This window comes from Penaeus japonicus, unplaced genomic scaffold, assembly GCF_977035675.1.
Source record: "Penaeus japonicus unplaced genomic scaffold, GWHDUDI00000001_assembly GWHDUDI00000036, whole genome shotgun sequence".
Lineage (NCBI taxonomy): Eukaryota > Metazoa > Arthropoda > Malacostraca > Decapoda > Penaeidae > Penaeus > Penaeus japonicus.
This window is the reverse complement of record NW_028234438.1, coordinates 1,905,904-1,929,994: the sequence shown is the minus strand read 5'-3', so window position 1 is coordinate 1,929,994 and position 24,091 is coordinate 1,905,904. Positions and strand designations below refer to the sequence as shown.

At 42.7% G+C, this 24,091-nt stretch overlaps 2 protein-coding genes across 3 annotated transcripts in view; one reads left to right on the top strand and one right to left on the bottom strand.

The window, feature by feature from the left end:
- The first annotated feature begins 626 nt into the window (after positions 1 to 626).
- Positions 627 to 7,494, top strand: LOC122256774 (uncharacterized). 2 transcript variants are annotated; one of them, XM_086531952.1, is made up of 4 exons: positions 627 to 1,059; positions 1,682 to 1,765; positions 3,312 to 3,491; positions 4,553 to 7,494. In XM_086531952.1, exons 1-3 carry the CDS (start codon positions 746 to 748, stop codon positions 3,475 to 3,477), a joined length of 564 nt encoding a protein of 187 aa, XP_086388078.1. In that variant the 5' UTR covers positions 627 to 745; the 3' UTR covers positions 3,478 to 3,491; positions 4,553 to 7,494. The 2 variants fall into 2 exon arrangements, with proteins under 2 accessions (XP_086388078.1, XP_086388079.1); XM_086531953.1 differs by lacking the exon at positions 1,682 to 1,765 and having other exon boundaries at positions 632 to 1,059.
- Positions 7,495 to 8,251: 757 nt separating this feature from the next.
- Positions 8,252 to 24,091, bottom strand: part of LOC122256776 (succinate--CoA ligase [ADP/GDP-forming] subunit alpha, mitochondrial) — a 17,754-nt gene continuing 1,914 nt past the window's right edge. Inside the window, exons 2-7 of the mRNA XM_043021693.2 lie at positions 11,783 to 12,019; positions 11,081 to 11,286; positions 10,333 to 10,527; positions 9,949 to 10,038; positions 9,640 to 9,774; positions 8,252 to 9,016 (exon numbers count right to left, since the gene is read on the bottom strand). Coding sequence (XP_042877627.1) covers positions 8,936 to 9,016; positions 9,640 to 9,774; positions 9,949 to 10,038; positions 10,333 to 10,527; positions 11,081 to 11,286; positions 11,783 to 12,019 — 944 coding nt within the window. The 3' untranslated portion in view covers positions 8,252 to 8,935. The remainder of the gene's footprint in view (positions 9,017 to 9,639; positions 9,775 to 9,948; positions 10,039 to 10,332; positions 10,528 to 11,080; positions 11,287 to 11,782; positions 12,020 to 24,091) is intronic.

The following is a 24,091-nucleotide window of genomic DNA, read 5'->3' as shown; positions in this document are numbered from 1 at the left end:
TGTTTTGACAGCATCGAGACGTAGGATTCTTGATTGTGATTTATTAGTAGATTTTCTAAACTTGTAATAATGGTATTCTTAGAAGACCAAGTGACTTACCCACTCATATCATGCAGTTGACAAAGGATTGTAAAGATCTCACACAAGTCAAAACAACAGAGCAGTTTGTATTGCCTTTTGGCTGTTTAAATCAATCATGATATTATTTCTGATGTATCCATATGTATTACATTTCTCTGCAATTATATGACCTTGGAGGAAATCTGAAGATGCTAATGTTTATATTTCTTAATTTTCAAGTTTCAAACTCATGGAATAGTTATGGTACTGTGACACTCGAAACATTGTAATGGGAGGCCTTAGAATTACTGTGGTGATAGCAAAATCATGCCTATATATAGAGAGCCAGACTTTGTAATTAATAATTCATGCAATTTATGAACACTGAATTTATGATGTTGGCATTTCATCCAGCGTATATTTAGGGTTATATATATAGCACATGATGTTTTTCTAGATGTCTGATTACTGCACATGACTATAGGTTTAGGCAATTCACAACCATGTGAGTTTTACTGAAGATATTTCATGATTGATGTAAGTAAGAAATATTATATACCCACTTGATTTTATAAGCATTTGAGGGATTGCTTATCTACACACAGACTGGGCAGAGGTATTTGACAAACGAGGCAACGGCGAGAATGGCGGCGACGAACCCGTGAATCCTTGGCAGTCTGCGCCCATGTCCGACACTTCTGAAAACAGTGGCTGGGCAGACTTTGGTGGAAGTGGATTTAGTGGTAGTGGTGGTGGTGCTGTTGATTGTTTTGCACAACCCATCCACAAAGCTGAGACATTTTCTGCAGATTTCAGCTCTAATTTTGGAAGCTCCGTGACTCAGGAAAACAGCTCGACCCCTGCTGTTTTTGGCGAAACTGCCGCTTCCAACCAAGAGGCCTTCAAAGCTGACTTCTCAAATGTAAACTTTGATGCAGGATTTGAAGCTAACTGTGATGAAAAGAGTGCAGTCACTTCTACAGGGGACCCTCAGAATAGGTTCGTATTGCTGGCCAACTCCTTTTGGCGTGTTACGGAAATGTTTGCTTGCGCTTTTGACGGAAAAGTAACCGCATGTGATCTGCATAACCTTTGTAGTGTTTTTTTGTTTTTTTGTTTTTTCTATTAGTTTCTTTTGTTATGTATCTTGAAGTATAAAAGTGTGCCATTGCAATGATTTATCTTTTGGTCTATTGAAAACTATGTGGTAAGATTTTTGCATCATAAACACATTTGTTGGAAATCATGTAGTGGATGAAAGTTGCTGAGAATTGATTAGTAGAACTTTAGATTTTATTATTGATTGAATTATATGTTTACATGTACTCACAGTCTCACACAAACACACATAGACTCACTCACTCAGTCACACTGACACACAGACACACACACACATACACATACAGACATAAACACATACAGACATAAACACACACACACAAACACACAATCAAGAAATCTAAAGTAATATTGTGCATTGTGTCTTTGTCTCAAGTGAAAGATTTGCATGTCACCTTTTTCTAATAACCCAATTAATATTATTAATTCAAAGTCTGTGTTTCCATGTTGGTAGATTAGTTTATGATAAAAATTAACACATTTGCATGACTTTGGTGTCCAGTGATTTGGAAGAAACAGGGAAAGGAACTGCCGATAATAGTGAGGCAACAGATAAGGACGATGAGGAGCTCATGGAAAATTTCAAGTAAGTCGACTTGCACCTGTGAATCTTCTTCTGTTTTGTCGTCCCTTGGAAGGGTTAGGAGAGGTCGTAGGGTGACTTGTTCTGTGGACCATGTTCTGTCAAATTTATTTTCTTGCTTTCTCTCTCTTTTTTTTCTCATTCTCTCTCTCTCTCTTTCTTTTTCTCATTTTCTCTCTCTCTCTCTCTCTCTCTCTCTCTCTCTCATTGAAACAGGATATGAGTCTCTGATTTTAGAAATTATCTCAAGAAATTTTAAATGAATTGAACAGATGGATTAAAATGAGTTTGGTATCATATTTTTACTACAAAATTTGAAAATTATGAATAATTTTATTTAATACTGTCCAGGATTTTTAGACTTTTATACTCTTTGTACAGTTATTGGCAGAATGAGTTCTATATGTGGCTAGCAAAAAGGGTGAATACAAATTGCAATTAAAATGGAATTGAACAACTTGACCCTCTTGGACAGTGACCAGAGAGAGCTAGCTGGTCGTCAGGATGGGCAATCTCTGATGCCATCGGCACTGGCTAAAAATTAGAAGGATGGGAAAATATTTCATTCACTCTCCTGGCAACACAGACCTGCCTAACAAACATATTTTCGTAAATGCATCACAAAACAAAGGTTTAGGCTTACTTTGGAAAGCTGTAGCGGGGGAACTAGCAGCATTACAGTCATAATACTCCATGAATGTGAGCACGCTTAGACTGGGAGCAGTTTCCAATGCTGCGTCATGTAGGTAATGATGCCTATCTTTTAGGCCTTAATGAAACCGTCGTGTATGTTGCGACACCCGTTTGCAATAAGTTAATACAAAATTTGACAGCATTCAGAATCAATAATTTTCCATCTGCTATTCCATTATTGTGCCAGTCAAGTCTAGTCACCAGCTACCTAATAAATGCCCTTCCCCCCCCCTCTCTCTCTCTCTCTCTCTCTCTCTCTCTCTCTCTCTCATTTATGTATTTGATTAACTGCTTATTTGGGGTCTTTGATGATAACATCTAACCTACCTGCATTCTTAACAGCTATTCTTATTAGCAACTGTAGTTTCTTTCATGGCTCTTAGTGAAGGAAATTGCACTGCATGATATGAGTATGATAACCCCTTCCACACGTGCCATCGGTCATCTGATCCGGCAGCGTTTCTCTTAATATTTGCGTTCATGTCTTTCATTCTTTATTGCTTTTGTTTGTATTTTTTATGTCGTTTAAGTATGTTGTAAGAAATTATTTTATGAACATAGAGTCGTTATTTGGCCTTTTCTTGAAGAACATAGAGTAGACAAATGGTAACAGAATATCATGTGATTAACTACCAGCTGCATGGTGTCGTGTTGAAGGAGTTAACAGTGGACGACAGTTTTGTTGTATTTTAGAGTCGTGTGTTTATGTGCTGTCATTATATTGTGATACTTTAGTTTAGTTTAGTTCCTTTTTTTTATTATTATTATTATTATTAGTCTGCTTTGTCTGTTTAGTTTAAATATTTTTTGTTAGCAGTCAAAGTAGCATGTTTTCAACTCTGCACATTTTGTTCAGCTTCCTATCATCTCGAGGGCTTATGAAGATGAGTGATGATGAGAACGCAGGTATCAGTGACGCAGGTACGACACACACCATTCCCAGTGAAAATGACGAGCAAACCTCAGGACCGCCGAGCCCACCTCAGGGGGAGACACTACCAGAGCCCACGGCACAAAGCTAGTTTCCAGAGACAAGGTAAAGCGGCGTACTGTAACCCCGTGAGGGATTCTTGTTGCTGGTGGTTGTGGTTTATATCTGTGAGGGAAATTTTGTAATGAGCAGTTGGTTTTGATTCTGTTTAAACCCATATTGTATGCTATTAGCTTCAGTGAGGTATAAACGTACCAGCAGTTTCAAAATGTTAGAAATCGTGGTCAGTGTTGCAACCTAGAAAACTTTACACTTTACACTGCATGACCAGTATGTTATCACTTCACTTACATTATCAGTCATCCAGAAGTTAGATTTGCATGTTTAACACGTTACCTGCCCAAAGAGCATTATTCCAACTCCCTCAAAGCGCTATTATGTTTCCCGTTCGGTAAGAGGAGGTGGGAGCTCGCTGCTTTCCTCAAATACTATGTGACAATAATAAAAGTTATGGGACACCTGTGGTACATATAGCAAGGCATCAGTACAACTTGTTTAGCATGGTCATGAAATCCTATGATTATTTTTGTTTCAGAATCATTTGATGGTTGAAAGATATTGTATTTCATTTATAAAGTTAAAAGGCTGAAGAAGAAAGAATGAGGCATATAAAAAAAAAATTGACATTTGATTGTGAGTGTCTTTCAATATCACAATTTTGAATATTTACAGAAATGTTTTATCATTAAGATTTTACTTAGTTAATTTTTTAGATATATATATTTCATTAATGTAGCATTGGTGGTACATATGGCTGCCATATGTACCACGAATGGTTAACATGTTGCTATCAAAACCTGAATTGATTCTCAAATTAAGAATTGATACGTTGATGTCACCTCTTTCCCTCCCTTTGAATGCTGATTGTGAATCACCTACAACTTTGTATTCCTTTTTTTCTCTCACATGAGGTAAAGAAGATCTTGAAGCAGAAGAAAGTTACATCGACTTCAACTTAAAAAGATTTCTTTCGATAGAACAGTCAGCATAACAGCCCTTGTGCGTTTTCTAATACAATAACAGTATGCGGAACTCTGTCCTCTTACTTGTGGTCTTGCCTCGTCAGCTGTAGATGTAACGTGCCAATTGTTCTCTCTCTTTTCCAGGCTGAGGAGTGGGAGGGTCAACTGTATGAGGATGTAAAGAAGATATCCACAACAGCTCAGGACTGCGATGCCTGAAATGTACTTCCAATCCAAAATGCTCTCACAATAATAACCTCATAGAAACTCCCATGGAATTGCCTTTGTTTAGTTTTGTATTTATTGTAATGAATGTTGTCTTGACACAAACCACCCAACAGTCATTGTTTCATGAATATAGAGTACAGTGGCTTAGTGAAATGTAATCCAGACCGTCTTTGTATGTGGTTGAGTTTTAATTATTGCAAGTCTTAAGAAAAGAAAAAAGAAAAAGAAAAAAAAAAAAAAAGAGTGCATCTGTGGAATTAGGAAGGAAAGAGATTTAGTTTCACTGAGCCACAGTTTTTAGATGTATTATGCAGTATAGGGGAATGTGCCTAGACAAGTTACACAGGAGAGCGGAAGATCTTCTCCCTCTCCGCGTAATGGGTAACTTGCCAAATTATACTTGTTTAGATATTTTATTCAATGCCCTGTTGCTCATAAAACAGTAGTATTCTTTATTGGTTTTTAATGACTAGGAAATATACAGGTCTGGAAATAGATCAAAAACGAATTATACACGTCCACACTAGTGATACAATTCCTGTCTTTTTTTTCTTTTTCTTTTTTTCTTTTTCTTTCTTTTCTTTTTTCTTTTTTGTCTTTTTTTTTATAGATACTATTGCAACTGAGAGGATCAGGAACCTCCTTTGTTCCATAATAGATTGCTGGAATAAACCTGTTTGCATTAACGAGAGTATAATATCCAGGATATTTCAACAAAGGCTGTACTGAACGTAGATTCGAACATGAACGAATGAATTTTTCACACGAGCCGACTTTGGGTATTTGCCTTACATAGAGGAGTCCTGGCTATTATTGTTCATGGTAGAAGTGATGCAGTATTTGAATTTTGCTTTTGAGTAGTAGCCTCTTCACTTCTCAGTATGTTCCTCTTTTTTTTTCCATTCTTTTTTTAATATTATGGTTTTGTACTGATAGAGAAAAAAAAAAATAGAATATGTGAATTACAAAGTATAAGACCCTATTTCACTCTCAGAAGTACCTATTTCACCGTGAAACATGTCCTCTGTGCAAATGAATGGAACGTGAATGAGAGGATAGCTATGGAGCCGCCAGCGCTTGATGACATAGGTAGTAGTCCAGCGACCAGATCCTTCTAATTAAGCCGATATACCTTGAGTCTCAAAATATGTGTCAACGTGACGAATTGTCACGTAAGGAGCTTATTCACCAAGCCGACGGTTCCCATCAAGACTTTTTGTGTCATTGCCGCATAGTGAACAAGCTGTCCCTTGTCATCACTGAAAACCTGGTTTATCATTCCAATTTAGGAATTTTAAAAAAGTCTTAACGAGGAATAGGGGACATGCATTAGTTAAGCCAAGTTGATGAAGTAGGGTTTAGGTTTTTGTGTTATCATTGTTTTGTGCTCTTGAATCAAGTTGGTGATACGTGTGTGATTTTTATTTGCATGAGCTCACTAGAGGTACTATGTTCAGACTCTCTCTCGCTCGCTCGACTACGAGTAACCAAAACGTTGAGAAATGTCTTAGGCCCCAATCAAGTAGGTCTAGAAGAGCAATAAGATTCTAAACATTTTACTGGCGGTGAAGTCCATGATCGTGTTGAAGAAATTCAGCTGATCCAGATAACGTGCAGCTCCCGTATTTAGAATATTGGCTCCAAGGCAGATCCTGGAGATAGCTGACCTATTCATTCCACAATACTTGGAAACCGTTTCTCCTCAAACTATGGTTATAATGAGGGGTGCATTTCCTGTCTTCTACGGGTCCCCACTCTGACCATTTTGTCCCTGTCTGTGAATATTATTTCCTATTCCTTGAATAACAGAGGCACCCACCCCCTTTTGATATAGGCACTCTCGTACAGATTTCGAAAACCTCTCCACAAAGAGCATGAGGTCAGTAATGTCGTTGCAGAGGTTAACAATGCGCGATGTCAGTCTGTGATTGGTGGCAAATGCCCAGTGTAGCATACTTTTTATCTTTGTAGATAATATTATAACTTCTGATTTGGTGCTACTGTTTATTTATTGATAGATAAATATGATCATCAGTTATTTGCCTTACGTAGGGGTTCACAAGAGACACTCAGCCTTTCTTGAGAAGTTAAATGTACCTTTTTTCAGTTGCTTTGTATAGTTTGAAGATTAACTGCGTCAAAAAATCTTGAAAAGGTTAAACTTCCCCCCCCACCCTACCCTGGCTACTTTATTTTGTGTACATTTCCTCTGGTACAACATCCTGGTTGACAAAAAAAAAAAAAAAAGTCGTCATTTACGGTGTTGTTTCTTGTGCAGAGATGAATCCCGAATGCTCCTAGATATTTAACCTTCTCCAGGTTTTGCACTATCCTTATTAGTACAGAAGTGTTGGAACTTTATAGTTTTGGTTATTATAATCAACAACAGATCCAGTTTTGGAGTGCTTATTATTAGCATCATATCAGGCCCCCGACCTCTTCAATTCCATATAACTGTTCAAGTAATACATGCTTTGGTGCCAGTGTTCATTATTTAAGTATGGTATGGTGAATTGGTGAAAGTGGCATTCCAGTTTGTCATTACCAGCAAACTTTTAGTCTATTGTGAATTCTTGCAGCAATTTTCAAATGTTGCCAAGGAACAGGTAGTGAGGTAGGTTGCATTAGCTTTTATCATATCACTCCACACGTGACGACGAGATTTCTCTCGCGTCATATTGGAAATGGAGTAATACTACTACTTGATTGGTATAATTTTTACAATAGCATTCTTATTGACAGTGCTTTTGTGTGTATGGAAGTGTGATGGCATTGACAGCAATACTCATGCCATAACTTGTATGATCCCTAGAGAATCCATTATGAAGATGTACATAAAGGATACCTTTAATTAGAAATGTTGTTTGTTATTTTACCTTTCCGTGTGACCGGCTGTGGTACTTTACATAAACTTAAAAAGTTCAATTTGTTCACCTAAGTTGGACACCACCGACTTTTCAGTACAATAACAAAGTTGTGTAGCTGTGGCAAAAATTATTTGAACTAATATATAAATAAATGGACATAGATAATTATCAAGTAAAATACAAAGTGAACATTCATAGATTTTAGCAAATTAGAAGATTTTTCTTTCAAATTCCTCTTTATATCAGAAAACTTCACTAATAATTTAAATATCTATTTGTGCAAATCCATAGATATTTTTATATGTAAAAAAACAATGAGTTATATAAACAAGGAAAATATTTGTAACAATGGGCTGCTTCTGAATAATCTTCAAAATACAAATTGAATTTTGCCTCGGTATAAAACAGCCTCTCTTTAGTTATGGAGCAACAAAGATAGTAAATGTACAACTATCCCAACGTGGGTAAATTTCCTTGTTAAATTCTCCAAGGCTTTGAAATAATTTAAATTGCAAAAATAATGGAAGACAACTCACATACCCATTTCCCAAACATACAATACTTAACCTGTTACAGACAGTGATAAAGCAGGTTTGGGTTTTATTTCAGAGCAAAGAAACTTATTTTGAAGAAATATTCTTCAGAAGCTCATTTTAGTATATAATTTACAAATAAATAATTGCACACACACCTTATCCATTAGAGAAATAAGTTAATTACTAAATGTTAAGATTAAAAGAAAAATCACTGAACATGTATCTTTTATTTGCTTCACTCTTGATCAAGAATATATATACATGTTCCCAATATAAAATTGGTAATATATTTACAAGATTGATCTCTGTAGGTAGCAACACATGGAATTAATAACAAGTGATAATTTACCACTGCTTTTGCAAGACAGTAGTAGGGATTTCCTTGCTTTTGATAACAAAATAGATGTGAAAATAAATTAATTATCCATATAAGATAACTAATTAATGTTTCCTAAACCCTCGGGATTAACGTTGTACACCTAAATAAATTCCGTGCATCAAATGAAAGTATGTACAAAGTCTCTTTCGTTGAACATCCGATTTCTAAATGATATTTGTGAATATAATCACGTGTTATTATTGGTTTCTAAGCATCTTTATCTTTCGTGGCTACATGCAGGGAAAAAAAAAATACATTAAAAATTAACTTTTGCAGGAGAGAAAAAGCTAAAAACGTGATCCCTAAGCGAACTATCCCTACTAAGTCGGTGCTTCAACCCAGGCTTAACGTGCGCATCTCACTGACTACAGAGACGCACACTCAAAAGCCTGACGAGTCGGATAAGTGGCATTCATGGTGTGTGAAAGTTCCCGAAGTGTATTTGTGTGGACAGTAAGTTTGACATAACTCTTGATCCTCTGAATTTCCCCCCCAAGTTCCCGCATACCCGGCCAGCTTATGATTTTCCAAGACGTTTCATCTCTTCCAATAACATGTTCCCCATTTGCGCAGGGCTCCTCGACACGATCACACCGGCCTGGGGTTCAAAGAAAAATTCAGGAGTTATAGTTAAAAGTTATCATCTTCATCTTCATCTTCATCCAGATAAGCGTATGTGGACATGCAAATATCTCATCCTGGACAAATCAGAAGTAGAAAGTGTGTGAGAGTGTGTAGGAGTGTGTGTGTGAGAGTGAGTGTGTTAACACCCATTTGTGCATTCTGTGGGTATATAGGTGTGTTTTTATTATTTATATATTGTGGCTGGGTATAATGTGTGTGTGTTATATAGTGTGGAGGTTGTGTAGAAGTGTGTGTGTGAGTGTGAAGAGGAGTGGTGTGTGTTTTGTGGGGGGTGTGGGGGGGTGCGTGTGTGCGTGCGTGTGTGTGTTGTGTGTGTGTGAGAGAAAGTGTGAAAGTAAAGTGTGAGAGAGAGAGAGAGAAAGTGAGAGAGAGTAAGAGAGAGAGAAAGTGTGTGAGTGAGAGTGCACATTTGCTGAGTGTGTATGTGCATGCAAAATTGTAATTATGCATGTATACTCAGATATTTCATGAAATACATTAAATACATCCCACTTCTAAGCAATGAACTTTCAAAGATAATTTCAAATCGGACTTTCTTCACCTTCAGTCAACCAACGACAAGGGAAAAGAACTTACACTCTCAAGGGCCTTGATTTTGTCCTCGGCACCTCCCTTGCCTCCGGAGATGATGGCGCCAGCGTGTCCCATACGACGGCCAGGGGGGGCAGTGAGACCGGCAATGAAGGATACAACAGGCTTGGCGGCATCACCCTGTGCAAAGCAAAACGACCGATGAAATCATAATTCACTTTCGCTCTGGACAATAAGAGACGAACCAAAAACCAACTTACCTTTACTCTAACGGATCAACAATTATAGCTTCCAATTAACTATACAGAATTAATATTTTTTCAACATACATTTCACGACTGACGAACTACTTACAGAATTGTGTTCTTTTAAGTACTCGGCTGCTGCCTCTTCAGCACCGCCACCAATCTCACCAATGAGAATAATGCCCTTTGTATCTGGGTCCTGCAAAGTAACGTAGTATTAGGTAAATGTTACGGCCACCAGGGTTTCAATTTACTTTTTCTTCTCATGTAGTTATTTCCACCTATTCAAAATAATTTAGCCTTTCCATGAGAGAACACAAATTATCAAAATTAATTTCAGAAGTGAAGCCTTGAGACACAATAAAGGATGCATTACACATATACCAAAGTACTTGGAATGTGTATTCAGGATAACTTTGTATTCAAAAGAGTAACTTTACTATTTTTATACTTTATGAAGCAACTTTTTTTTTTTTTTTTTTTTCCCATTTACCCTAAGGAAAGTCTCCAGGCAGTCAATGAAGTTAGTGCCGTTGAAGGGGTCTCCGCCAATGCCCACGCACAAGGTCTGTCCGAGGCCCACTTGGGTAGTCTGGTGAACGGCCTCGTAGGTGAGGGTTCCAGATCGGGAGACGATGCCTATTGATCCCTTCTTGTGGATGTGGCCGGGCATAATACCAATCTTGCACTGAGAGAGAGGGAGGAAATTTTGCGTGAATCTTTAGATGTAGCATTCGTGATTTCCAAATAGTCTTCAATAAATCCTTGAATGTCATGAGCTTGTAATCTTCATTAGGTAGGTGGGTTAATTACTTATCCTTCTACATCAGTAAAATAAATAAATAATGCAAAAAAAGAAAAAAAAATACCATAACCACAACCCCGTAAACAAAATTTCTTGCAAAGAGTAAATATGAGAATTCAAAAATAAATATTACGATGGAGTACAACTGGCAATTGTCTTTTTTTTTTTCCCAGCCATGGTAAAATTTCAGAATCCACAGTATTAGAGAATCTGCTTTAGGCAATAATAATTTTAAAAATTGTACTAACCCACACTTGAGCATTAACCCCCATAAAAAAAAAAAAAAAAAAAAAAAAAAAAAAAAAAAAAAAAAAAAAAAAAAAAAAAAAAAAAAAAAAAAAAAAAAAAAAAAAAAAAAAAAAAAAAAAAAAAAAAAAAATCAATAGTTAAATGGCACAATAAAATACCAACAATAAAACAAATGAACAAAAGCTACCTTCTCTGGAGCAATGATACCGGGGCAGTTGGGACCGATGAGACGGCTCTTGGTCTGACGGAGGAGGGCGTGTTTGACCTTGACCATGTCCTGCTGTGGGATGCCCTCCGTGATGCACACGATCAGGCCCATCTCCGCCTCGACTGCTTCGAGGATGGCCTTGGCGGCACCGGGAGGGGGGACGTAGATCACCGTGGCATCGGCACCTGCGGAGGGAATCTCTCTTTGCAATACTGCATTCTCAGCGCCCTCTCACGACTCTCAGAACGACGTCGAGGGTTGTGCAATTTGCTGATATCTATGTTAGTCTATCAAGTGAACTAAGATATGTGAAACCTGAATGTCATCACATGTTTCATTCATTGAATCATTCATGAATCATAAAAGCACCATTATTATACTTTTCTGCAAAATGCAAATGTAAATGTGGAAAGAGAAATGAAGGTCATGAAGGACATTCAAAAAGTATCATTCAAATTAAATAAAAAAATATTTATGGTAAGACATGAAGCAGATAGAGAACAAAGAATACAGATAATAATATGGAAGCAACAAAATATGAGACAAACTGAAATTCTTTAAAAATTGTATAATAATGGGCAAAGAAAATAAGAAAAATAAAAAACTCAAGATATAGAGTTATATCAAACAGATGCAAAAGACAGAAAATGCATGATCCACAATCCAGTAAAAAAAGCATACCTGTAGCACTCTTTGCTTCGGAGACGCTGTTGAAGACGGGGAGGTTCAGGTGCTTCAAACCTCCCTTGCCGGGAGAGACGCCTCCCACCATGAGCGTTCCATACTCGATGGCCTGTCGGGAGTGGAAGGTACCCTGCTTGCCCGTGAAGCCCTGGCAAATCACCTTTGTGTTCTCGTTGACGGCAAGATTGGGCCTGGTGACAGCGTAGCAGGATCTTGCACCCAATGGTGCTGCCCCTGAAAAAAGATACACGTCCTCTTTAGTCACATCTACTAAAGAGCAAAGAGTAGATTCCTGACAAGAATAAGTGAAAAATTCTGTTTGCAGAAGTCATTGCTTGTGCTTTGGATGCAATAGATATGGGTAATAATACTTTCCCTAACCCATCACCATCAGTAATATTGAAAATGTAAATGCTTTTTGATTAATACTTCTGAAAAACTATCAATTATCAATGATATGACCCCACAACATGAAACTCTCTCATCCTCTCCCCTCAAATTTACTGGGCTGTGTTTTGATGTCGTATCCAATTACCACGTTCCTTGTTACAAAGTCACACCCTATTACCTGATTGGTAGGAATGTCAAGCCACATATCCTACTGAGTGCTCATGGGCTAGAATTCTGAATAAAAACCCAGACCTCAATTCGGTAGACCATTACACACCATGGACTCCATCCATCCAAAGTCGAACGGAGGACCCGGTTTCACCACCTATTCCATCCTCTGATGACGATTTTGACTATGTTGCTGTTCATATCAATAGTATCAACTCCAATGAGCCGTTATCGGGGTATGCAAACCACGTTATTTCATGAAACTCGCCAGGTACATGCAGCTGCTCAAAAGTAACATCGACTCTGATGAGCAATTATCAGAGTATGCTAACCGCATTCTTTTACAAAATTCACCAGGAACTCCTGGGTTCAGGTGGCACAGGAAATAGAATGTGCCCCAGAGGTTCAGCTTTACGGCGGCACCCAGCATGAGGGTAAACCTCAATGCCTCACAATCACCCATCCATATTTTGTCCACTATGCACACTTCTCAAACGGTGGAAACTGACCGAGTAAACAAGGTAGGAGAATAGGTCATAAAACCATTGGCAATAATAGATTACAACGAAGGAATGAAGGGCATTGGGGACCAACAAGCATCGTCGTATCCAGCTGTCAGACGTAGCCTGAAAATGGTACAAGGTCTTTATGTAGCTTCTTGACATGGGCAAGGTGAACGCTTTCCTCCGGTTCAAGGAAGTAGGTGGGGACATCAAACAGCAGTTGATATTCAGGCAGGTGATGGCAAGAGGACTCCTGCATGTATATCTCCCTGAAGCACCACAGTGCAGCGGCCGAGAACATCCAGCAGCTACTAATGCAACTCTCCGCCTTCAAGGGAGAAATCCTCATGTGATCCGAGAAATAGAAGGAAAAAAGTACGAGCGCTGCTACACATGGCAAGCGAAAGATGACCATGGTCCAGTACCTTATTTGTAAAGAACCTCTCTCTGGTTTCGGGTGTCGGGGTTTACCATAATAAGATCAAATATTGAGGTGGCAGTCTACAGATGTATATGTTTCTTTACATGCAAATACATGCATATGTTTCATTCCTTTTTTTTATTCCCCTCATATTCCAAGAAGTTCACAAAATCTTCTAGAATACACAATGACATTGGTAGAATGAAAAAATACCAATTACCTAGCTGTAACCGCCTTAGCACAAGTGCATTCTGCGGTTTACGTTTCTGTTTCCCCTCATTGACCCACTAAGCAAATAAGGATATTTATGATCACTTGTCTATCATGTATTTTGCCCTTTCCCCTTGTTCCTCAGGCCATAAATAAAGGTTGCCTCTGGCAAACAGCCTGTCCCCTCTTGAAACCGTTTTTACTGTGAATGTAATTTGAACTATTTTTTGAGTTGCTATGTACTTCAAAACCGTATTTTGTTCTTCCAATGTTAGTCAAGTCTAGCATCATTCTGGAGACCACCTCTCTGGAGAGAAAACACCCAGCCTCCTGCAGACTCTGACCACTCGCCTCGCAGGCATGGCACGTTGCCCCACTCCACTCTGGGTGCCTCTGCCACGCCTATCACCTGTACCCCACGCTACCAAGTTCCCGTAGAAATAAAGCATCAACTCTGCCACAACTTTAACTCACCACCAACTGTAAGCTGCAACTTCTACATCTACACTTCACTCAACTCTAGTAGATTGGTGACAAGTGGCTAGATCAACACCACACCATTAACCCAATACCGCCAGCCGCCAGCCACAGACGGCGATTATGTAATATGATAGCGCGGGTACCATCATACGCCATCGATGATATAATTGCGTTCGAGAGCCCCGGCATTGAAGCCATAAAAGACGAAACGGCCCGGCGGGAATGAGTTAATACAACTCAAATATCTACGGCACAAACCACAAACAAACACACACCTTTATTACAAACAGTGTTCTACAAGTCATCATGGACTTCACGGTTAAAAGAAATCTCTCATTCCTGTTCACATCCTTCCCCGACATGGTACAAGCCTTTCGCACCTACAAGGCTTCAGTCATTTCCATAGCCTGCCCCGCCAAGGAACCACCTTATCGTGACGCGGGGGCTTGAACTCTTTCCTTGGACAAGCCCGCTCTGGATTTGGCCAGTCTCTCTGTCCCGTTGAGGTGACCTTCTAGCAGCGGGTTCTCTGAGGAGGGATGACTAAGTGTTCCTAGGTGCTGACCTAGTAGGTGGGGTCGCACCCCCCCCCTGGTCCTCTCCCCAAGGGGACCAACACCTACCCATGTGTTTGCCGTGCGTGGTGCCCCTGTGCGCTGGGAGACAGGAGTCCTGGAGGTTGAGCGATGCCGTGTATGAGTACACCCTGCGGCTAGCAACACTCCTCTTTGGTCCTCTATTCCAGCAAGACGGGTGGCCTGATCTCGACTCGGTTAGGTCAATCGGCTGGTCTCTCTTGCGAGCTAGGCTAGGGTCAAGTAGCCCTTGTCTTGCAGGCAATCGCATGGTCTTGAAAGTGCCATTAACGCGAGGCCGGGTTTGCATATATCCTCCCACCACCCCTGTGGCTTCTGAGCATGGACTCAATACAAAGCTTCCCCTTGTTGGACTCTGTGGTGGGTGGGGGCATGGGAGGATGAAACGAACCGCTTATCACATGGCATCTGTAACACATAAACCCATGATTGACATCCCTGTTGACGAACCTTGCATGAAGATGACAAAGGCTGTCACCTTAGACCCCCCCTTCGAGGGCTTTCATGACAAAAGGGAAAAGATGGGCAGGGATCTGGTGTCAGTCCAGGAAAAACTCACCCAAGTACCTCGGGCTGGACCAACCCCAGGCTCTGACAAGTCTCTGGCGTCAGTCCAGACGAGAAGTCAAACAAAAAATGGAAGCCAGACAGGACCCTCCAACCCTACTGGCCCCACTGGCAAAACTCCGGCGTCAGTTCGGAGAACAGGCAAACAACCTCGGACGGCTTCGGACTCAGAGGGCGAGTCTGCAGCCCCAAGTCGGTTCCCCCTAAACCAGAAGGATTCGACAATGCCTACCAGTGGTACGGGCTCTGGAAACCCAGAGACAGTGCCGTCTGACGATTAGAATTGCCAGAGACAATGGCATGATCGTTCTAAAGGACCAAGCCACCCTCACCTTCCTCCAGAAGACTGACAAGCTCCTGGATGGGCGGAAGGTGAGCCTGTCGGCTCTGACTCCCGAAGAGAGGAAGTCCAAGATGGTGCTTCTTGGCTTTCCTCTGATGTATGACTTCGAGGTCATCACTGTTCATTCCAAGGTGGTGGGAGCTTCTCGACTTTCAAAAGGGAAGCACCCAACCAGGCAAGTCCTGGTCACTTTGGAGGGAGCTCCAGTTGCGTCCTTGGATCTTGGCAATTGGGGCTCTTACAGACTCAGGACATACGTTCTGAGTCTGTAGGTCAGACTCACCAGCAAATCGTCAATGACAGGCGTCACACTTGTGTCACATATCTGAAAATATTCCAGTTGATGGAGAATGATATAAAAAGAGTGTTTCAAGGCAAGATATAATGGAAATAAGGTGATTTTATGACTTTAAATTACATGAGTTTCCCCGTCACATATGTGACATCATGATGACGTTTGGTCACGTGAATCATGCATAATTTACGTGAAGTCACGTGTGATCGGCGTCACAGCATGTGTCGTCGTGATGACGTTTTGTCACGCGAGTCATGTGAATACTGCGTCACCATTTACGTAAAACCACGTGTGACCAACGTCACAGGATACGTCATTCCATTGACCTGATTGGCCAACTTCTTCCGCATAGTTCAATATGACGTTGCTATCGGTCCCCTGGCGGGAAATTGGGGCAATCCTCGGGTATAAAAGGAGGTCAACGACCCCCATAAATCACTCGACATGGCTCCAAAGAGAAAGCGCCAAACGCTCCTCCTCCCCTCCTCCTGTTCCGATGTTGATGAGCCCCAGCCATCAACATCCGGGTTACGCCGCAGACCTGCTTCCTCTGCCTCGCGAAGACTGACGTCCCCCGACTTAGCGGGGACGAATACATTCCTCGCAGGGCAGAGGAGGATAGTGATATTGGTCCAAGCTCGGAGGACGAGGTGGACTATGTTAGCCAGGCCATCACAACCCTTGACAGTGACGAGCCTTTGTCCACCTTCGCCACCAAAGCGTGGTGGAGGAATGAACCTAGGACTCCTAATTTCGTTTGGCGAAATAAGGATAATGTCACGAAAAGGTTCGGGTTTGATGGTTCTCCTGGGGTCAAGGCAGACCTGGATGAAACCAGCAGCCCCCTTGAGATCTTCCAGTGTTTTTTTCACGGACGATCTCCTTCAACACATCATCCACGAGACCAATAGGTGAGTTTGTAATTGTTCACTGTTATTGTCTCCTATATTATTACAGTTTGAGTGTATATAACCTGTTTATCAAATTTGGAATTGTGTTACTGACGTTTGCTTTTTGTCTGCTTCTAGGTATGCAGGGATCTCTCCTCCTGTCTCCCCTCACATGAGGAAGTGGACTCCCATGTCCAAGGAGGAACTGATGGTGTGCTTTGGTTGGAGGATGACCATGGGGTTCCACAAGATTTCGTGCTACCGGGATTTCTGGTCCCACCATCCAACCGTTTGTGTCGAGCTTTTTCCACGGACGACGTCCCAGGATCGGTTTGACCACCTCACTACCCACCTCCATTTCGCGCATCTGGAGGATGGGGAAGAGGTTCCCGAGGACCTTTTGTGGAAGCTCAGACCGATTATTGACGCCCTAAGCACTGCCTTTGTTGAGACCTTGGTCCCCGAGAAAGACATCGACATTGATGAGTCTTTGTGGAAGTTCCACGGGAGACTGAGGTTTGTTACCTTCAACAAAAACAAGCGGGCCAAGTTTGGGTTGAAAGTTTACAAATTGTCGGCCAGTACTGGCCCGTCCAGCGGATACACTTCGTGTTTCCGGATTTATACAGGCCAGGATAAGAGCACTGTGCCGGCCTCCACGAAGGCAGTCCTGGACTTGTTGGAGATGAGTGGTAGCATGGGGAAAGGATACACTGACTTTGTAGACAATTGGTACACTTCCCCATCTCTCTTCCACATACTCCAGTCCCGACGGATGAATGCAGTGGGGACAGTGAGGGTGACCCGTAAGTGGATGCCCCGTGACCTCACTGTGAATAGGAGGGGCGACGTGGACTATAGGAGCAGCAACACAGGGTTGCTAGCTCTACAGTGGAAGGACCGTAACATTGTTACGATGCTCTCCACCGTCCATAATGCTCAGGTCAAGGAGGGAGGGAAGCCCCGCGTCGTTGCCGACTACAATGTCGGCATGAAGGGCGTTGACGTTGGGGATCAATTCTACGCCTCATATTCCACCCCTCATAAGTCGAGGGTGTGGTATAAGATCTTCTTCCTCTTTGACCTTTGATGCCACAGAAGGAGTTCCGCATGGAGTTGGCGATGCAAATGATCGGTGACACGAGGAGTGTTCAATCGAGAAGTAGAGGGGCCACACGTCCTACACGTGAGGTCCGATCCCGACTTCAGCAGCGAGGGCACTTTATTCAGTCCATTCCAGACGGCAAGCATCTTCGCTGCCGCTGGTACTCCGTCAGAGGAGTACGGAAGGCTACCCGCAGTAGGTGTTCAGATTGTCTTGTCGGTCTGTGCACCTATGGTTGCTTTGAGGCCTGGCACTCTGCAGCCTGACTTTCTCTCTAACTAAACCTCTCCCCTTCTTTTCCTGTATATATATTATTTTTTTTTCAAGTTCGTCTTTTTTCATATATGTGTTTTATTTTTATATTTATGTTTTGTATTCATTTTTTTTTTACATAAATTTATTTTTCTTGTACATATATATATCATTTCCCCTCCTGATACCATGGCAACGATGTTTTTGAGTAAAAGAGTATACTACAGAAAGATTATGACCTTACAACATGGGTAGAATTGTAATTATCAAAGAAAAAGCTTTCATCTATTTTGCATATAACTCTGACTTTAGCTCATGATATTGTGGTAATGATATTCGCATAGTACAAGATTATACATAAGTAAAGAGTATGAACTCTGGACTCAGATTTAGAAGCATTATAACATCGATAAAGCTTGTATTGCACCTCACAAAGTCAACTCAATATCGTCTTTCATTCAAATCACGCATTACGGAAAATGCAAAAAATTGACACGCGCAATCAAAACCACGGCGAGTAAGGCTCATATTCCACCCAGTCGGATGCAAGTGACATGTCACAGTACACGGCGTCAAGACCCGTCGGCATTGGCTTAAAGGCGATTTGTATTTTTTCGGGACTCTCCCCTCCTTCACTAATGAAGTCAGATACGACACTGACAGTGCTTGGTCTGTGTTCCGCCTCCCCCCATTCCCCCTCCCACTTCCCTCTGTCCCCCCATCCACATCCCCCCACCCCACCCCCCCACCTTCTTCTGGAAACGAGGCCTGATGATATAATACAAATGAGGTCAGCTAGAAAGGCGGTGTTGACGAGTTGATCTATAAACTTACGTAATTATGCAAATAATTCTCAGCAATACCTATAATCATTCTTTCGCGTTTTACAATTGTTCGTAATTTTTGTACAAAAGTCTACGGCTTTCGTCTTCACGTTTCAGTTACGTTTTACTTTTTTTCTTTTTTCCTGTTTTGGAGAATCCAATATAATGAGACTCTATATTGCCTTATAAAGATAATTATAAACAAATGCAAGACGTATACATGAACAATGTTACCAAGTCATTTTTGCCATCTTCACAAACGAAGTCATCTACGAAGGTGACGGAGATTCGTTCTCCGGGGACCCCTCATTGCTCCTCCCCCATAACTAGCATTCTTCCGGAAACGAGGCCGGCTAAAAAAATGACGGTGACGAGGTTACCTATGACATTAGCTTTTGACTAAAATCACTCATAGCCTGACCTCTGTTCTTACAACATGCCACGCATTCTTGCCGCTACACGCGCCCGAGCTTCTCGCTATTCTGCCGGCCAACCATCTGGCCGCAGAAGCGATTTATTACCACGGACTGCCTCGAGGGGAGCCCACGCCCGTGAGGGATTCGTCTCCTTCACAGACGTGGGTGAGCCTCAACCTTCGACCTCCTACTAACCCGTCGTCGATCCTGCACCTTCTGTTCCCTTGGTCGGAGATTCCGACTGGGAGGACGAGGACGACGTTGATGATCCCGACTACTTCGACGACGGGGACGTTGGAGAAGACACGGACACGGACCTGGACCTCGACGAAGTCGCCCTCGACTACGTTTCGGCCCACGATACGTCTATCGACTCCGACAAGCCTTTGTCGGAGGTCGCCCGCCGCCACGCCGCCCGCAATGCCCCTGGATCGGAAGGATGGAAAGGCTGGTTCAAGGAGATGAACGTACCGCGTCGCCATGGATTCTGCGGTACGCCCGGCCTTCAGGATGGACTCGGCCTTGAGGAGGACTCAACGCCGAAGGAAATCCTAGACTGCTTTTTCCCTCCTGACCTGTGGCAGACTTTGGTGTTCCAAAGTAATTTGTATGCTGAACAGCACCCGCCAACACATTCATCCCATATGAAGCAATGGGAAAACACGTCTGTAGAGGAGCTACAGAAGTACATCGGCTTGAGTATTCTGATGGGGATACAGCCTCGACCAACATACCGCTTTTATTGGTCGGAGAATCCCCTTGTCCATAGCAACGTCTTCCGGCAAACGATGACAAGGGATCGATACGACCTGCTGACGGCGAACATCCACTTCAGCAACAATGAAGATCCTGCAGCAACAGAGGATAGGCTCTGGAAGCTTAGGCCTGTAATAGATAATCTGCAGACGAAGTTCAAGGAGGTCTTCACTCCTGAAAAGAGTATTGCTGTTGACGAGTCGCTGTGGGCATACCGAGGACGTCACCACGCCGTTCAGTACAACCCGTCGAAGAGAGCAAGGTTTGGGATGAAGGTGTACAAACTTTGTTCGAGTGACGGGAGGGCAGCTGGCTACACTTCGGCGTTCAAGGTATACATGGGACAAGACAGAAGCGACGTCTCCGCGAGCATGAAAGCAGTAGTCGACCTGATGCATGGAGCAGAGCTCTTTGAGAAGGGGTACCAGTTATACCTCGATAACTGGTACTCTTCTCCAACGCTGTTTCATTACTTGCAATCGAGGAAAACTAATGCTGTCGGTACGGTTAGGCTCAACCGTAAGTATATGCCAAAAGACCTCACAGTGAAGAAAAAAGGGGACACAGACGTCAGGACATCCCGAGCTGGAATGATGGCCATGTCATGGTATAATAAAAAACAAGTGAACATATTATCAACCATGCACAGGGGAAATGAGATAGTCGACCTCCCACCCAACAGAAGAGGGGAGGTGACAAGAAAACCCGAGTGCGTCGTCGACTACAACAATGGGATGAAAGGCGTGGACATAAGCGATCAGTTCGCCCAGTCATATCCAGCAGCGAGGAAAACAAATAAATGGTATGTAAAGTTGTTTTACAACCTGCTGGATATGACGATCATCAACGTCCACGCAGTACATAGATGGCTTGGAGGTAAAATGACTCAGCTGGAGTTCCGCCTGCAGCTCATAGCCGAGTTATTAGAAAGGCCTACGGGGATGAGAAGGCGAAGGAGCATCACGCCTCACCAAGAAACACCTGCGAGATCTCTCCCATCAGCTTCCCAGTCCCGTGTACATCCAACGAATCATCGTCTTGAAATGAACGACGATGGCAAGTACTGGCGTTGTAGACACTGCCGTCAAGCGAAACAGAAACGCTCTATGTCACGGTATATATGTCGGCTTTGTGACGTAGCACTGTGTGCGACATGCTTCAGCCAGTACCACCCACTTTAAAGGCTACTGCGTGGCCGCTAACTTTTCAAGACGGATGTCATCCACTGACCATGGAACTGACAGATTTTTGGGGCTTTGTCCCCCTCTGGATCCCCCCTTATTAACACATTGGTCGCGGATGGCATGATATGATGTCAAGGCTGGCATCGGCGTAAACGCGGATGGCATGATATCAGAACAAGATACGCGCTGGCCCCAGCGCGGATGGCACGATGTCCTGCGGTGGTTAGGGATAACGAGGGGACGAGGGAACGCTCTACTACCGTATATTTTTTCATGAATCGTCATTTACGAACTCGTTTCCGGTTTACCTTAGGTGACCTTCCGAATGTCACCGCAAGTACTAAGTGACATAGAACCTTATTACCTTGATTTTTGTATACATATGTGTTATTATATACGTGTGCGTGTGTGTGTGTGTATGAGTGAGTGAGTGAGTGAGTGAGTGTGTGTGTGTGTGTGTGTGTGTGTGTGTGTGTGTGTGTGTGTGTGTGTGTGTGTGTGTGTGTGTGTGTGTGTGTGTGTGAGTGAGTGAGTGAGTGAGTGATAGAGTGAGTGAGTGAGTGAGTGAGTGAGTGAGTGTGTGTGTGTGTACATCATCTCTCTCTCTTTCCTTCCTACCCTCCCTCCCTCCCTCACCCTCTATCCCTCCCCCCCTTCCCCCTTCTCTCTCTCTCTCTCTTCGTACAAGTATGTAGGCGTGTGTGTCTGTGTAAATACATACTCTCTCCTTCCTTCCCTCCCTCCCTCCCTCCCTCCCTCCCTCCCTCCCTCCCTCCCTCCCTCCCTCCCTCCCTCCCTCCCTCCCCCACCTCCCACCTCCCTCCCCTCCCACCTCCCTCTCCCCCCCCTCCACTTCCCCCTTCTCTCTCACTCTCTCTCCATTCTACCCTCCCTCCCTCTTTTTCTCTCTCTCCCTCTCATTCTCTGTCTTTCTCCCACTCCCTTTCTCTCTCTCCATCTTCCCTCCCTCTCTTCTCAATTTTACCGTGCTTTGTTTTGACGTCATATCCGACTACCACGTTCCCTATCCCCTTCCTCCCTCCCCCCCTCTCCTCAAATTTACCGCGCTATGTTTTGGCGCCATATCCGTTTACCCCATTCCCTGTTCCAAAGTCACCCCATATTACTTGATTGGTTGGAATGTCATGCCACATATTGTGCTGAATGGTGATTGGCTAGAATTCTGTATAAGAACCCCTGATCTCTATTCGGTAGACACATTCAACCATGGAACCCATTCCAGGTAAGTCAAGGGAATAATTTTTTGTCACGCCACATATCGTACTGAGTTCTTATTGACCACTACATCCATTTACTTACTTGTAGGAACTTCAAACTTTTTCGATGTCTCGGATGAGGAGGGAGAGGACGAATTCGAGAACTATGTCCCTCTCTCAAGAGAAACTTTGGCAGAGGAACAGAATTCATCAGACGAATCGTCTGACGACGACTTCGACTATGTTCCGCTGCATAACAGCAGCATTGATTCAGATGAACCTCTGTCTGAGTATGCTCAAAGGCTCAGGGTTAGGAATTCTCCAGGGACCCCCGGTTTCAAATGGAGAAAGCGGGAGAATGTTCCGAGAAAGTTCGGCCTGACGGCAACACCAGGCCTAAGAGTAAATCTTACTCAATCGGACTCCCCACATAAGTTCCTAAAGGTTTTTTTCACCGAGGAAATGATGAAAATAATTGTGGAAGAGACCAACAAGTTGCCATCCCTTTTCTTTCAAAAATTATGTAAAAATCAACATTCACTGAATACATTGTCATATAAAATTCTACTGAATGTTTACCATCCATTATAGGTACGCCGAGTCCCATCCTGGTTTTGTGCGAGGGCACGAAAGAAAGTGGACGCCCGTCACCGTTCCAGAACTCGCAGTGTGGGTCTCACTAAGAATAATGATGGGAATCTCGCCAAAGCCCCGCCAAGCCCAGCACTGGTCCAAGGACGAACTCCACGACAGTCCTTTTTTTTACAAACATATGCCAAGGGACAGGTATGACCAGATATCAACTTGCCTCCACTTTAGCAGTGACGGGGCAAGAGATCAGACCAATAGGCTGTGGAAGCTCGGCCGCATTGTCGAGCTTCTACAGCAAAGTTTCAAGGAAGCATATGTTCCTCCACAAACAATAACAGTGGATGAGAGTTTGTGGAAATTCCGAGGCAGGCTCAGTTTTGTAACATATAATCCAACAAAAAGGGCACGGTTCGGACTGAAGATCTACAAACTGTGTGTATCCTCAGGGCCTACCTGTGGATACACCTGTAATTTCAATTTTTACACAGGTCAGGACAGGGGAGTTCTTCCGGCGTCACATAAGGCCGTAGCCAACCTTATGGAGTCGGCCGAAGTGTTGGATAAGGGTTACAGTCTTTACGTTGACAATTGGTACAGCTCACCAACCCTATTCCACTGGTTACAGGGGCGTAAGACCAACGCTTGTGGCACTGTAAGAGGTAACCGGAAGTTCATGCCCACAGATTTTCCACAAAGAATGCGGCTAAACGACATGGAGAGGAGGAGTACGTCAACGGGTATGTTGTGTATAAAGTGGGCTGACAAAAAACAGCTTTACGTATTGTCAACAATGCATACCTCAGCCATGGTTGAAACCGAGAGGGTAAATAGAAAAGGGGAGAAAGTAATCAAACCCCAGGCAGTAATTGATTACAATGAGGGTATGAAGGGAGTCGACGTGGGAGACCAGTTAGCTTCCTCTTACCCTGCGGTTAGACGAAGCATAAAATGGTATAAGAAGGTCTTCTTCTACCTGTTTGACATGGCATTGATAAACTCATTCCTTTTATACAAACAGGCTGGTGGGACTATCGCCCAACAATTGATTTTCAGACAGGAGGTAATACGAGGCCTCTTGTCTGAGTACCTACCCCAGGC